This window comes from Microcebus murinus, chromosome 9, assembly GCF_040939455.1.
Source record: "Microcebus murinus isolate Inina chromosome 9, M.murinus_Inina_mat1.0, whole genome shotgun sequence".
NCBI classification, from domain to species: Eukaryota; Metazoa; Chordata; class Mammalia; order Primates; family Cheirogaleidae; genus Microcebus; species Microcebus murinus.
Window position 1 is genome coordinate 86,465,482 of NC_134112.1, and position 14,666 is coordinate 86,480,147.

General features: G+C 35.4%; 1 protein-coding gene across 6 annotated transcripts in view; it reads right to left on the reverse strand.

Moving 5' to 3' along the window:
• CNOT4 (CCR4-NOT transcription complex subunit 4) overlaps positions 1 to 14,666 on the reverse strand; it is a 123,653-nt gene that overhangs the window by 16,121 nt on the left and 92,866 nt on the right. For 2 of the 6 annotated variants that reach the window (XM_012744719.3, XM_012744718.3), the window contains exon 11: positions 5,494 to 13,333. The exons of the other annotated variants lie outside the window; for them this stretch is intronic. In XM_012744719.3, coding sequence (XP_012600173.1) covers positions 13,233 to 13,333 — 101 coding nt within the window. In that variant the 3' untranslated portion in view covers positions 5,494 to 13,232. Of the gene's footprint in view, positions 1 to 5,493; positions 13,334 to 14,666 lie in introns of those variants that run through there. 6 annotated transcript variants of the gene reach the window in all.

Consider the following 14,666-nt stretch of genomic DNA (forward strand, 5'->3'; position numbering starts at 1 on the left):
TGAAGTTCTGCTTGTTTTTGTATTTCTTTAGTGGATCACTAGAGGTTGGCCATTCCAAATAAAGTGATAGCTTTTGATTGTTTAGTGCCAATAAAATATTTTTATTAGGGTATAAGTTCCTCTTTAGGCTCACATTCAGACCAAAGTATTTTGCTGCCTATACCGCAAGTCCCCTTATGGGTGTATGTCTATTGAAATTCCTAAGACTCCTGATGTTCATAACATTCTAAATTATAAGATTCTCAAATTATCTACAAGTTATTTAAAACATCAAACCAAGTTCTTTCCTGCATTTGATTACAGAGCCCACTTTTATTTCAATAGTGAAGATCAGTCAGTCTCATCTTTTTCTAAAAGATGGCTCCTATCAGCACAGAATTATCTTAAGTGTTTCCCCGAAAATAAGACCTACCAATAAAATAAGCCCTAGCAGGATTTCTAAGCATTTGTGCAATATAAGCCCTACCCCGAAAATTAGACCTAGTGATGGGCGTGGCTATGCAGTGTATCTACACAACCCATGCATTTCATCAAGGAGCGGTAAAGAAGACCAGCAGCCCTTCTTATCTGCCCCATCGTGACAGCTACTATCCCAGAGGTGACCAGAAAGGTGCGGGCAGCCCCACAACGTCAGTTCCCCCTGTCAGGTTCCGGCCATCCTGTGCGTGCTGCAAGCTGAGGCTCTGAGGGGAAAATAAGCCCTAGGGTGTCTTCTTGAGGAAAAATAAATGTAAGACCCTGTCTTATTTTCAGGGAAACACGGTAGCACTCTGGGAGGCTGAGGTGGAAGGATCGCTCAAGGTCAGGAGTTTGAAACCAGCCTGAGGAAGAGTGAGACCCCCGCCTCTACTAAAAAAAAAAAAAGAAAGAAATTAATTGGACAACTAAAAATATATAGAGAAAAAATTAGCGGAGCATGGTGGCACATGCCTGTAGTCCCAACTACTCGGAAGGCTGAGGCAGAAGGACTGCTTGAGCCCAGGAGTTTGAAGTTGCTGTGAGCTAGGCTGATGCCACGGCACTCTAGCACGGGCAACAGAGTGAGACTCTGTCTCCAAAAAAAAAAAGTTATTGTTTAGGTATTAAATGAATGATTTACTTTCTTTAATTTCAGAAAAATTATATTTTCTTATTATTTTATACTAAAATTAAATGAAATAGATACAGGTGTAATCATGGTGATAAACATTTCCAACACTACAGACCAAATATAATCTTTAAGAGTTCTTTCTTTTTATACCAGTTACCCAAACCAAGAGATATTTGTTAAGGTTTTGGGATTATTTTTTAAAATAAACGTTTTCTGAAACAAGCATGTATATATTTTGAAATTTAACTATTTTAGCTAAGTGAATTGTGATTAAAATAAATAAGACCGGAGGAAACTTAATTGCACATTACTAAGTGAAAGAAGGCAATTTGAAAAGGCTATATACTATATGATTCCTACTATATGACATTTTAGAAAAGGCAAATCTATGGTGGCAGTAAAAAGATCAGCTGTTGCCACAGGAAGAAGGGAGGGATAAATGAGAGGAACAAACTGAATTTTTGTGTAGTTTTTAGGTAATACAGATTAGTTTTACAGTAAAACTACTCTGCATAATAATGGATACATGTTGTTATAAGTTTGTTCTAACCCACAAAATATACACCACCAAGAGTGAACTCTAATGTAAACTATAAACTCTGGCTGATAATGATATATATGTCAATGTAGGTTCATCAATTATAACAAACGTACCACTCTGGCGGGAGATGTTGATGATGGGGAAGGCTACACATGTGTGAGGACAGGGGATATATGTGAAATCTCTGTACCTTCCACTCAATTTGGTTATGGGAACCTAAAACAGATCTAAAAAATAAAGTCTATTTTTTAAAAAAAGACTATTTTGGTTTTTATTCCTCCTTATTATCTATCAACATCCTAGGGGAAATAAAACCTTTTTGGCTTCTAATTTTCAAATGATGGTTCAATTTAAAAGGAATCAGTCCTAATGATACATCCTTCCCAGATTTAGAAAAGATACTTCTGTGGAGGATAGCATTCTAAAACATCCAATGAATCAAAGACATACATACTCACCAACAGTCCACTAAGGGGACTTAGTTTAAAAATAACTTAAAATATATAATTACTTAAGTGTTCATCCTTAGATATAATTTAATACAGTTGAATTAGAAACAGACTGCCAGAGATGGTCTTGACAGAACCAATTCTCAGTCAATACTGAATTCTTTCTTCAAGAAAGGGAAGGTAGGAAGAGTTGATACATTTTCAAATAAGAATCAGAAGCTACAATATTCTTACGTCAGATATGCTGGAGCTTTATACTGAATTAGAATTAACATTTAGTGAAAATAATTTTATTAAAAATCACATTGCTAAACATTGAATTTTAGTCATATTGTTTAGACATGTTAAGCGGTTTTTCTGAAGAGCCAGAATAACCTTAAAAGTTAGGGAAATTGATTAATGCCAAAGTCTTACACTGCCAAAAATCTTTACCAATTCAAAATTTCACAGTACCGTGGTTGTTCCTCAATCTACTCCAAAATCCAGAATATGATTTCTGTTTAAATGTGTTGTTTTGATTTAAAAGAGAGGAGGGGGGAAAATATGCTCACTTTAAAGCCAGTTTGGAAATAAGCTCAAAGGCTAGTACAATGGTTACTGTAGAAATGGGTCTGGTGACTCTGCTAACTGAGTAAGAGTCTGAGAAAACACTCAGCAGCCTGACTGGGAGAGTACTCTCTACCCTGAAAAGGGAAAACTCAGCCCTGTCACAGACCCAGCAGGGAAATCATGCAGGTAGTGTACATTAAGAGCTAGGCACGACCTCCCTGCTAATTTAAGTTACACATGGAAGAAAACAATTTCTTCTCCGCCCCAAGAAAGAAACTGGATAGAGACGTGAGTACAAGCTATTAGAATAAGACCCATGGTGGTCAAGAATTAAAACTTGAACATTTATTGAAACCATAAAAAAAAAAAAACAAAAAAAACTTGAAAGCTTGTTATAAAACAAAGGTTGCAGGGCTTTGTGTATTTGGGGATTATACAAAATACTTGTTTATTTTAATGATATACTTCATTCCAGTTTAAATAATCACCTACCATTTAAAATACAGGTGAGGTCTTAGGAGTTTACACCCATGAACGCTGCTAGACTAAGTCAAGATATGTTACATTTGTCTGGTAACAGGGGAAGACTACAGTTAGGTTAATTAGTGAATGTTAATAGTTTAGAAGTAAAAAGAAACATATCTATTAGCAAATCTTACTCTAAATGGAGACTGGGAAGTACCGTACATGTATCAGCAATCCATTATCATAAATTTTAATAAAAACTAATATTTTTAACAGAGAAAACCTAAGTGAAACAATGGTTGTAACCGAACACTCAACTTAAGGCCAATGAAAAACAAACCTTCCTACTTGGTTGATGAGGTCATAACCCACGGCTTCCTTTACCTTTAGCTGGGTACTTAATAAAACAAACAAAAAAAACAGCTTTAGAGTGTCAGACTTCTTGCAAATACCAACATATAACATTACAGTGTTTATTAAAACCATGCCACTGAAGTTCTAGATCACTACCTTCTGCTCTGCAGACACATAATTGTTGTATGCAAGAACGGTAATAGTGTAAATGCTGGTACAGTCTCTGGGACAAGATCTCACCATATTAAGAAATAGTGCTAGGCTACAAAAGTTGACTGTAGTCAGCTTTCTTACATTTCTTCTGGGAGATAGTAATGGTATTATCATCTTTAAATCCTTGTGGATCTTTCCCTGATTCATTATGCTGAAAACAACCACCTCCTTGATTGGGAAAAAAAAAAGTGCAGATGTGCACAGGGTAGCTCTTCTTCAAAGATGAATGAGAGATCATACCTTTAGAGTGTGTGTGTGTGTCTGTCTTACATCTTGGTGCCATCACCATAAGGTTTTTTCGTTTTGTAATATTAGAGATGTCACCAGTCAAGGGGTTATGCATGTTTGTCCTTAAGTGCTCTCTGGTACTGCAGGAAAATCCTGGGTAAATTCCACCTCTGTTTTACTCTTTATTTTAGTTCTGACACTGGTAATTATGTAATTACTGTAAGTTTACCTTAAGAGTACCTGCAAGGTTACAATTTTTTCCCCTCCTAAAGTTACTCCAAGATCACTGGGTCACATTTACCACAGGCTGATGTGACGACCTACATGATATGTGATCAAGCTGCTAGTAAATAGTTATTTTGAAAGCCTTCAATTATTTGCACTGATATTCACAGTTGAAAGACCTTGACTTGAGAGAATTACTATATTAAACTGCAAGATACAAAATGTTTAGGAAAGAGATAAATCCTGAATCTTGAACTTTTTTTCTTCACTGAATTATATGTATGAAAGCAAATTCAGATGATGAGGGTTAAAGGAACTTTAAACTGTTGTTAAAATATGACTATAGACAAACCACAATCCTTCTGAGCCTTGTTTATTATTATTATTTTATTTGGTCTTTAAAAGAAGGATTATTAAAGATTTATTTCCATTCACAGCTCTAAAGTTTCATGATTCCAATACAAATCTTTTATTCTTAAGTATCCTTTTCTTAGGTTTTCCCAAAAAGTGTGACATAGTATGGATACGCTTAGTAGTGGGAGTGGAATGTGATGAGAAAAAGCTATGAAAATATTTGTTCAGAAAAAACATGACCAGGGTAAGGTGGGTACCAGTATTGTAAACTTGCTGCATTTAAATAGGGTCTTTGGTTCCTTTAAAAAAAAAAAATTGGGAGAAAGACAATAAAGATACAATATTTATCCTGTAATTAGAACGCAGCAGAAATAAATACATGAAAAGTCACAGAGAAATGGTCTGAAATGTTTTCTTCTGCTACATTCACTAAGTGGAGGATTTAACTGAAAATTACTTCATATAAAAATTGATGCACATGTACTCACACTCAACTGTACATGCATACAGAGAAAGCTAGGCTTGTAGTTTACTTCTGCTAAGCAAACTTTCTTACATAATGCTAATTAAGAGTCACAAAGACAGTAAGACTATCATTACCATTTCAAAACTATTCAGAATTGCTTTAAGCATTTTTACCTACTCAAGAAGGCCAATGTCCTAAGGGTCTCTTGCTTAGAGCTCCATGCATTTTATTTATTTTTTTAGAGAGGGGTATAAAAGTTGCTTGATCCACAAGTTTAAGTTTCTGCTATGCAGAAATATGGAATATTTCAAAGTTTAACATTTGACTTTTGGCCTACTGGGTCTAGAAACAACTATTGCCACACAGCCTCAGCAAGGAACAGGCCAATATTCTCACAGCTGGAGTGGGTTATTTATTTTGCTATTTTAACATGGAGATAGTAAGAATGGTACTGGACTTGTACACTTTAAAGTAGTTAATTGTATGTTTTGTGAATTTTGCCTCTATAAAAAACAAAGAAAGGTACTGAGTACTTTAAAAGCTGTATAAATTATATAGAGGGAAAAAGCTTTTTGGGATGTTGCTTTCTAACAGCACAATAGTGGGTCTGAGCATGAAACAGGAGCCAGAACAACAAAATTGTTCTAAGCACAGTATGTTCCAGGGTCAGCTTGGAGCTTTCAGGAACCTCTACAATAAAGGTGAAGTGTACTACAACAGTGAAGTCAATAGTTGCCTTAAGAAGTGTGGTCAAGAGGAACCTGGAGAAAATGAATTGGCTCTTAAGGTCAACAATTCCCAGCTGTTTTGTGGAACTTCTGGGTACTTCAGTCCAATTCTCAAGTGGCTTAGGCTACTCAGGCATGGCTTCAGTTCTAGGTACCTCACAGGTGTAAAGTAGATTTCTGTACAATTCAAATCCAGGGCAGACATTCTACAAGGTCATGAAATAGAATAGATTCTCCTTAATGAATTAACTCTTGAACTATCAAGATTGATTCTTTCAATAGCTCCTGATTAAGGAAGCTGCAGGTTGATATGACCAGTAACATATGGTGGCTAGATTATGGCTCATGGAAGCAAATTACAGGTCAGTAAAGAGGTCCAAGGAGCAATGGCTTCTCAATTCATCAGCATGGTTTCACAAACATAGTATACTTCAGCAATGATTTGTAATTTGAAGCATTATCATTTTTGAATGTCACAGTTGATATCTCAGCTGACATATATAGAAATAAGTCCAGTTAGTTTAAGAATATCTTAGTGTTATGAAACCAAGGTTGCCTCCAAACTAAGAATATTTGCTATTAATTGAATAACGAGAAGAAATACATAGTCGGCTTTAGGTATCCATGGGTTCCACATTTGTGGATTAAACCAACTTCCAATGGAAAATATTTTTTTTTTTTCTGAGACAGAGTCTCACTTTGTTGCCCAGGCTAGAGTGAGTGCCGTGGCGTCAGCCTCGCTCACAGCAACCTCAAACTCCTGGGATCAAGCAATCCTCCTGCCTCAGCCTCCCGAGTAGCTGGGATTACAGGCGTGCGCCACCATGCCCGGCTAATTTTTTCTATTAGTTGGCCAATTAATTTCTTTCTATTTTATAGTAGAGATGGGGTCTCGCTCTTGCTCAGGCTGGTTTTGAACTCCTGACCTTGAGCAATCCACCCGCCTCGGCCTCCCAGAGTGCTAGGATTACAGGCGTGAGCCACTGCGCCCGGCAATGGAAAATATTTTTTAAAAAAAATTGTGTCTGTATCAAACAGGTACAGACTTTTTTCTGGTCATCAGTCTCTAAGCAATATAGTAAATCAATCTATGTACATAGCATTTACATTGTATAAGGTATTATAAGTAATCTAGAGATGACTTAAAGTATACCGGAGAATGTGTGCAGATCATATGCAAATATTACACCATTTTATATCGGGGACTTGAGTATCAGTGGGGCTCCTGGAACCAATCCCTCCCAGATGCTGAGGGATGACTGTATATAATATCTTCATCCTGCTCTACTACATCTTCAGCAGATTTTCCTAAAGGTCACTCCTAAATATACAAAATAGAAGAACCAAGAGTAGATTAGCCCAATAATTTACAGATTTTATTTATTCACACAGTATATTCTTTTTGGGGAAAAATTATCAAAATATTTTTATAACCTGTTATGATAAAATTCTTAATTTCTCCCTACTCTTCACCAATATATGGCTTTTAATTCTTATTTGCTATAGAAATAAAGCAGAATGGCCTAATCCAACTTTGTAGGAAGAGATACATTCCCTTTGTAGGTGGAACATTCCCTTTGTAGGTGGAAGCCTATGTTTAAAAACAGCTTTCCAGTTTGCTTGTGAGCAGCCAGCTCATTTGTAGCATGGGCTCCTCAACTATCAGACTCATCAAATCCTGTACCTATCACTGTCTAAACCTTTCACAAGTAACATTTCTACCAACTAATCCCTTGCACTCACTGGGGCTTACTTACATCTGTCTCATCTCATCCTTGGCTTTTCCCAGGCCTTCCCCAGCACTCTGTTTCCATGTCTTCCTATCGTGCTTAGAGGAAGGAAGTTTTCCTTTGGATCATTTTCAGCCTACAGAAAACCTGATTCAGGATTCCTCAGATAATACTATGCTTTCTACAATTCTCTCTCATATAGTTTGACTTCCTACCCTTAGAAGAAGACTTGAGGAAAATGGGGTAGAGAAGAGAACATAAGAGGTTATAAAAGCTGGCCTTCTTTCCAACCTTCAGCTCTAAGGTTAGACATTTCTACCTATTATCCCTTCTCTGGTGCTCATTCATCATTTAGCACTGAGTGCTCATCACACTGACCAGTCTCTTTAGTTGTCAATTCCTTAACACTAACCTGTTCTTTGTCCTCATGAAAATCTAAAATCATTCAACTCCCTTCCACATCACTCAGACCACTGGTTCATAGGAAACTGCCTTAGTGGATTATTTTTGGCCACAAGATTAGGTATTTCAATGCAGCCTTCTTGAATATCTCTATGTCCTTGTCTTCTTCACCTTCTAACCAAACTCTCAATATTTACCTTTTTCCACTAATGCTTTGTGCTAAACCAGAGGACCACACAAAGCCATACATACTTGAACTCAAAATCTTTAAGCTGACTCTTATCTTTACACAGCAATTCTTTCATTTATTTCCAATTCACTTCTGGGCTTTTTCTTATAGATTCTATTTTTAATCTCCCTTTTTAACAGGCTACCTACCAACTCCATTCTTTCATCCCCATTTTCAAATAATAATGCATTCTAATAATTACTGATATGAGCCCCTTCATCTACTCTCATTTTCTCTAATCTTGCCTTCTCTTTCCCTGATCTTCTCGTTGCTCTCACAAATCACCAAGGAAGATATAGCCCATTTCTCTCTCTCTCTCTCCTTTATTAAATAACGTATGGTTGGGTTTTTTATTTTATTTTTTAGAGATGTGGTCTTGCTATGTTGCCCAGGCTGGTACTGATCCTCCTGCATCAGCCTCCTGAGTAGCTGGGATTACAGGTGCAAGCCATGGTGCAGTGACTGGTGGTCCACCTCTCTTAAAGCTAAACCACAACCTCATCTCAGGAGACTATCTCCTCCCACCACCTGAAGACATCTGCCATCCTACCGAATTAGCCTATCTTCTTTAAAACATTTTTGATCCCTTCCTCTTTATTGGCTCTGTATGGTCTGCATTTAAATACTTAGGTTTCTCCTTTATATTAAAGCAGTGCCTACTAAGACCCAGCACCCATTTAGTCGGCATCTTGTTTCTCTTTTCACCTTTGTTGTCAAATGTCTTAACTAAGTAGTCAATGACTGCTGCATCCATATCCCTGACATTTCCTCATTAATTCCAAAAACCTGGCTTCTATTCTGCACCTTTCTATAAAGGTTGCATTTTTAAAGATTACCAGAGACCTACCCAAACCTAAAGACCTTTTCTCAGATCTCATGCTTCTAATTTCTAATTCATAATTTCTTCTCCATTCCAACTATTACTGTTCTTATTTGTACTGGACAGCAATGGCATACTGGAATTGCTTTCTAACTGGTCCCAAGAGCATGATCAGTCTATTACCCCATTACTCTTTTTAAAATGCTACCATCAAGTTACAGCTTTGCCAAGAATCTATAGTGCTCTACCACTTGACCATATCTACATTAAGTCTAAACTCTTCTTAGTTTTCAAAGCTTTAAGCACATTTATCCCAGCTTACCTGCACCCATATACCTCAGTCGAGTCTACCTCCTTACCGTCCTTCCCTTCCAACCGCTACAGACCATGTTAATTTCTCCCTCTGGTCCTAGATTCAACCTACATCCTTTATTGTGCTTTCTCCTGCCTTCATCTAAATTTGAGCCATCTTTCAAAGTCAAAAAGTATCACACTCTTTTTATGAAGCTTCTCCCTGTACCAGCTCACAATAACTTCTTTCTCTAATTCCTACCTTTACTTTTATATAAGCACAGTGTCTGATTTGTTCACTAAACATTTTATGTGTGAATACTTGCATGTATTACTGCTATTTGTCTAGCACAAGGAGGCACACATTAAGTACTCATTCAGATAGAGACACAGCACTAAGGGTAGAAGGACTAGCTTGACACCAGATAATTTGGCCAATTTTGTAGAATAAAGACACATATCATTGTTTGGAGTTATCACTTCTTTATAAGATAATTAAAAAGAAAAACTTACTATATTTTCAATTGTATGATAGCCAACTCTCAAAGCCAATTAAGAAGATTCGGTAAGACTTTGTGATCAAGCAACCCCAAAAGTCCAAAACTTTACAACTCAACACAGCATAAAACATCCCCCCATTTATATATATATGTATATGTACATAAATAACTTGGTGGTCTTCATTTTGTAAGATTTCAATACACCTACAATTTGTTCCTTTCTCTCGGCTTTCTCAGGCAATGTCTCTGTGGGAGTACCTCCCTTTGGACCCGTGTCACAGCAGAAGAGAACTCTGGCAGTTTTCAAGGTGCTTGGAATACCATACAAATAGGAGGAGCCATGTCAGTAGAAATGTGCACAGACAACATGCATTAAAGCTGTTTTCTTTAAAGGGACACATATATAGAAGGCTCTACTTAATTCCCAGGGAGATAAGTAAAGGGTAAGAGACTTGAGCATACACACATAAATTAGAATAATGAATGCATGTCTTTCCTATGAAGGTTTTTCACCTCCCTCCAAATACAAATAAGTACTCAATACTCTTTGTTCCCACTGTCAGAGTGATTACTGATATAAGCCTGAACTGCTATGGTAGTTCTTGTGATTAAAATATATCAAGAGCTGACCTGATAGAAATAATGTGAAATAAAACTGTCTTTAGGCTGTTATCCTTGGTGATAGAGTCTGTATTTTATTCAACCTGGTATCCCTTAAGATCTAGCTCAAGTCACTACACAGAATAGGTACTCAAATATCTTATTAATCCTTTGTTGAAAGAAGGGGAGACTATACAAAAGCTGGAAAAACAAAATGCAACAGTAGCATGAAAAGGAAAGCATTATTAATCAGAAAATATTTTCTAATGAAATCTTTGAGAAAATAAAGAAGCACTTGACATTCATCACACAACTAAAATCATTCAGCGCAGGACTCTATTTCATACAGTGGCACTAAAAACATTGCAAGGCAGCAGTTTTTAACTCTTTTTCATGAAGGGGAAGGGATGTCATCAAATCTTTCACAAATCTATTAAAAATGGACATATGCAACAGACAAAAAAAGGACATGCAGACAAATCTACAATTTTGCATGTACTTTCAGAGTTCTGAACTCCAAGTTAAAAATTCCTGGGTTAAAGAAAAGACTAGTCACTTTATGAAGATTAAAGACATAAAATGTATAAAGTTTCCCTTGTGCATGATGGATCATGCAGAAATGTATCAAAAACAAACTTGAAGCTTTTAAAGAATTTCTCATCCTTTGCCATCATTTTGGATTCACTTTGATTGCTATGTGAAGCGATGCTTTCTGTGTTGTCATTTATTCTGTGCGTTAGTGTAAAATTATGACTATGATTTTAAGATTTTTTTAAAAAACAGTATTAAATAAAATATTAAGTAAATGAAAGGTGAGGCCTACAAGGTCAAAGAATTTTAAATTGAGTTAAAAGATTATCTTTAGCCATTTTATATAAAAATTTAGAAGATGAAGTCTAATTGCCCAAGAAGCATTTTCTTCATTCATGGTGTGCCTGGAAATGGAGGTGGGGAGGAGAAGCAGGCAGGGAGACAGTTTTGGGATTCTCTTCAGGGATCTGGCAAGTCTGGGCAAACTACCTGACAGTTTTTCTGCACTGGCTATGAATCAGAAAGGAAAGGAAAAGCTATAAGGAAAAAAGCCTTATTTAACAGGTGTATCTCTCAATACCAAAAAGTGAGTAAAATAAGAGCTATCCACCTGCTATGTCTTCATAAGAAGATCCAGACAATGAAAGGCTTACATTGAAGGCTGGAGAGAGCTACGAGCTAGTAAGCATCATTACAAGGAGTCAGAGTTTGTTAATAAAGCCCAGGAGGCTTAGCCCCACAGGAGACATAAGTGAATTCTCTGCCTCTTACAGCAAAAATGAAAACCATATTAAATTAGGATATAATAAAAGGCTAATGTTTAATAAGTCTACAATATTCTGTTTGTATTTTCTAACTCGTAATTTTCTTGTAATGTTGTCTTAAAATCACTTCTAAATAGAAATTAGAGACTAATATTTATGCTGAATTTTACAAAAATCACTTAAATGGCTAGACAATGGCTTTTGTACCCTGTTAATCAAATCTAAGGGTACCTAAGAATAGATTTTAGTTTATCCCAATATACCCTGGAATAAAGCCATTTAATTGGTTGCATTATCTCTAATAGAAAGTAACCAGATTCCATATAAAGAGGTAACCTTGAAAATTCTAACCCCAACACAACATTAAGTATCATATCCTAATAACATATTTTTTTTATTACTATCTTAAGCCCTAGGCTTATTTTTTGGTATTCGCATTACCCCTTTCATACCTTTTAACAAATTAAGGCATACCTTTTATCACAATTGTTTTTTAAAATCTCAAGAGGAGGTGTGACTTTCCCCTTCTTCCCAGATGCTTCATTTAGGCAGAATATGGTCATGTTTTCTGAATCAGCTTTTGTCCACTGGCCAGAACTGAGTTCAGTTTCTTTCTTTTATTATCAGTTTTAAAACTATTTCAAGAAATTCTGTATTATCAAAAACATCACTTCACATTATATCCTAATAAAGTATTCTACCATTCTCTTGATTAACTAAGGTTATCTATCACAACTTAGGTGGCCTAACTTTAGAGGACACCCACTCTCTTCTCTTCTGCCTTAGTCTCATTCTGGTCAGGTACTTATAATATTGTCTTATCATCACATTTTCATTATTAAGCAATGAAATTTCCAAACAGACATCCCACAGAATTACTGTTTGTTCAATAAAAATGTTAAAACACTGCTATGGTTGCTTCTCACATACAATGTTTACCCTATATTCAAGTTTCTGATAAGTCAACTATAAGTTGAAATTCTGTTTTTGAGGCATTTCCTGGTATACTAGGCAGTGCATTAGAAAAGAGATTATATTGCATTTAAGCTATAATATAATAATTATCTTTTAACCATCTATGTATAATTAACAACCATTCAAAAGAAAGTGCAAATGTGCAAATGAGAGAGAACAAAACAATTTCTACAGATGTAATGCATAATATAAGATATAAATCTAGACAACTAAAAACAATTGCTGACAACATCCTTTTGAGCATTAAATGACACCACCAATTTTATGTTATATGTATTCTTTCGTAAGTATTCAAAGAATGCAATAGACATTATCTTAATTTTCAAATTTTTCAGGAGATTAGGATATTACCATTTTTTTCACATATCAGAAAACAAGGAACTACGATTACCTTTGTATATTTTCAATAATAGAGCCAAAATAAGAACAATTCTAACTAATCTCATCTGGGATCTTAATTAGTACTACAAGTTTATTTGTGTGAGTTCAAAATAGTATCACTCATGAGAAACAATGCCAAAATTATTATACTAATAAATTATGTTAAAGGCCTAATGAAGAAATACTTCAGCAACTATGAGGTAACACGCTAGCTGTAGGCATGAGGAACGTTTATATTGGCTCTTTTGGGTGTATACATTAAAAGCAAAATCAGAAAGGAATCATGCAAAAATCCGGTTGCCCATGCAAGCACCCCAGAGTCTAATCCTCTCCTCTCAGTTCTGTTGTCAGGCCACAGTAGTGTGGAGACTTGTAGGCTGCTGTCCTTGTTGTAATGAATGGGAAGAGGCTGACAGTGGCATGGTCGAAACCTTCACCTCTTCTTCCCCTGTGGAAAAGTCAGTCATGGTCTAGTTATGGGTGACTAGATTTGTTAACAGTCCCTTTAAAAATGATCTCAATATTTGGATACTGATACATATATAAAATACATGCTTAATGTATGGAATCTGGGTGTGAAACAAGACATGAATTTTAAAATATAAGTATATCAAGTACCTAGAAAGTAGTTACACTCTAAACACACCCTTAATTTTGTCAAAGATAAGAACAAATATAATAGATTTAGATTATAAGTCTACTACAAAAGGAAAAAAAAAAGACCAGGAAAGCCATTCTTTTCCAAGCCAATTGGACCCCTTATAAATATATAGATACTTCTAAGGGTAAATAATATTTTGTGAAAAAATTAAAACTTGATTTACAGAACTAAAAAACTGATTCTTAAAAAAGAGGAAAATTATAAATCTGTTTTTAAAGTAGTATTAAAAAACATGAAATAATAGATGTAAAAATTAACTTAATAAATTTAGTAAAAAATTAACTTTAGTAAATTAACATATAGCTAATCTGAAAATTCAATGTGAACTTTTGAAGTAACTAGAAAATAGTAAAATGCTAACAATATAATGATCCAATTGACTGAAAGTGACATGACTACTTCTAGGTCAGAGAACTAGACAGGAATGATTTCAGTTCTCCTAATATAATTGATTATTATTTGAGTACAAGTGACTTGTTTCACACGTGACTCAAAATTCAATCAAGTCACTGATAAAATAGTTAATATAGAAACAAAGACAATTGAAAGAAAAATGCCCTTTCATAAATAAAATCTGAATTAATAAAAACATGAAAAAAATCCAGTCCTAAACAGTTTCAAATATTTTTTGAGGTATCTTGAAACAACAATGCTTACAGATTTGGACCTACTATTATTCTTTTTCCAAATAATTTTTATAATTATGGAATAAAAACAACTTGGCAAAGAGTTCTTTGAAAAACAAATCTGCAAAATTACATTTGAAAAGATAACTGACAATGTGTAGAAAAGGAGTATTTCAATCCATAGAACAGATTATTTTGTAGTTTTCCAGCAAATTGGCAAAGATGCTTATAAACCTCTAAGTACATAGCAATGAGACTGTGAAGCAAATTTTAGCCTGGAGTTCTTGGTGAGAACATGATACTAATGAAGGCTAAGCAAGAGACTGAAGCCAATAAACTCCATTCTATTTTGTAACTATCGGCCACATATCTCTGAGCTGGGCCAATTTGTCTCATGAATAGACACCGTTAACAAAAAGGGACTTGCAAGTGTGTGAGAGCAAAATCAATTACCACGGGAAGAAAGCCAAGTTAAAACACATGCCAGTGATCTT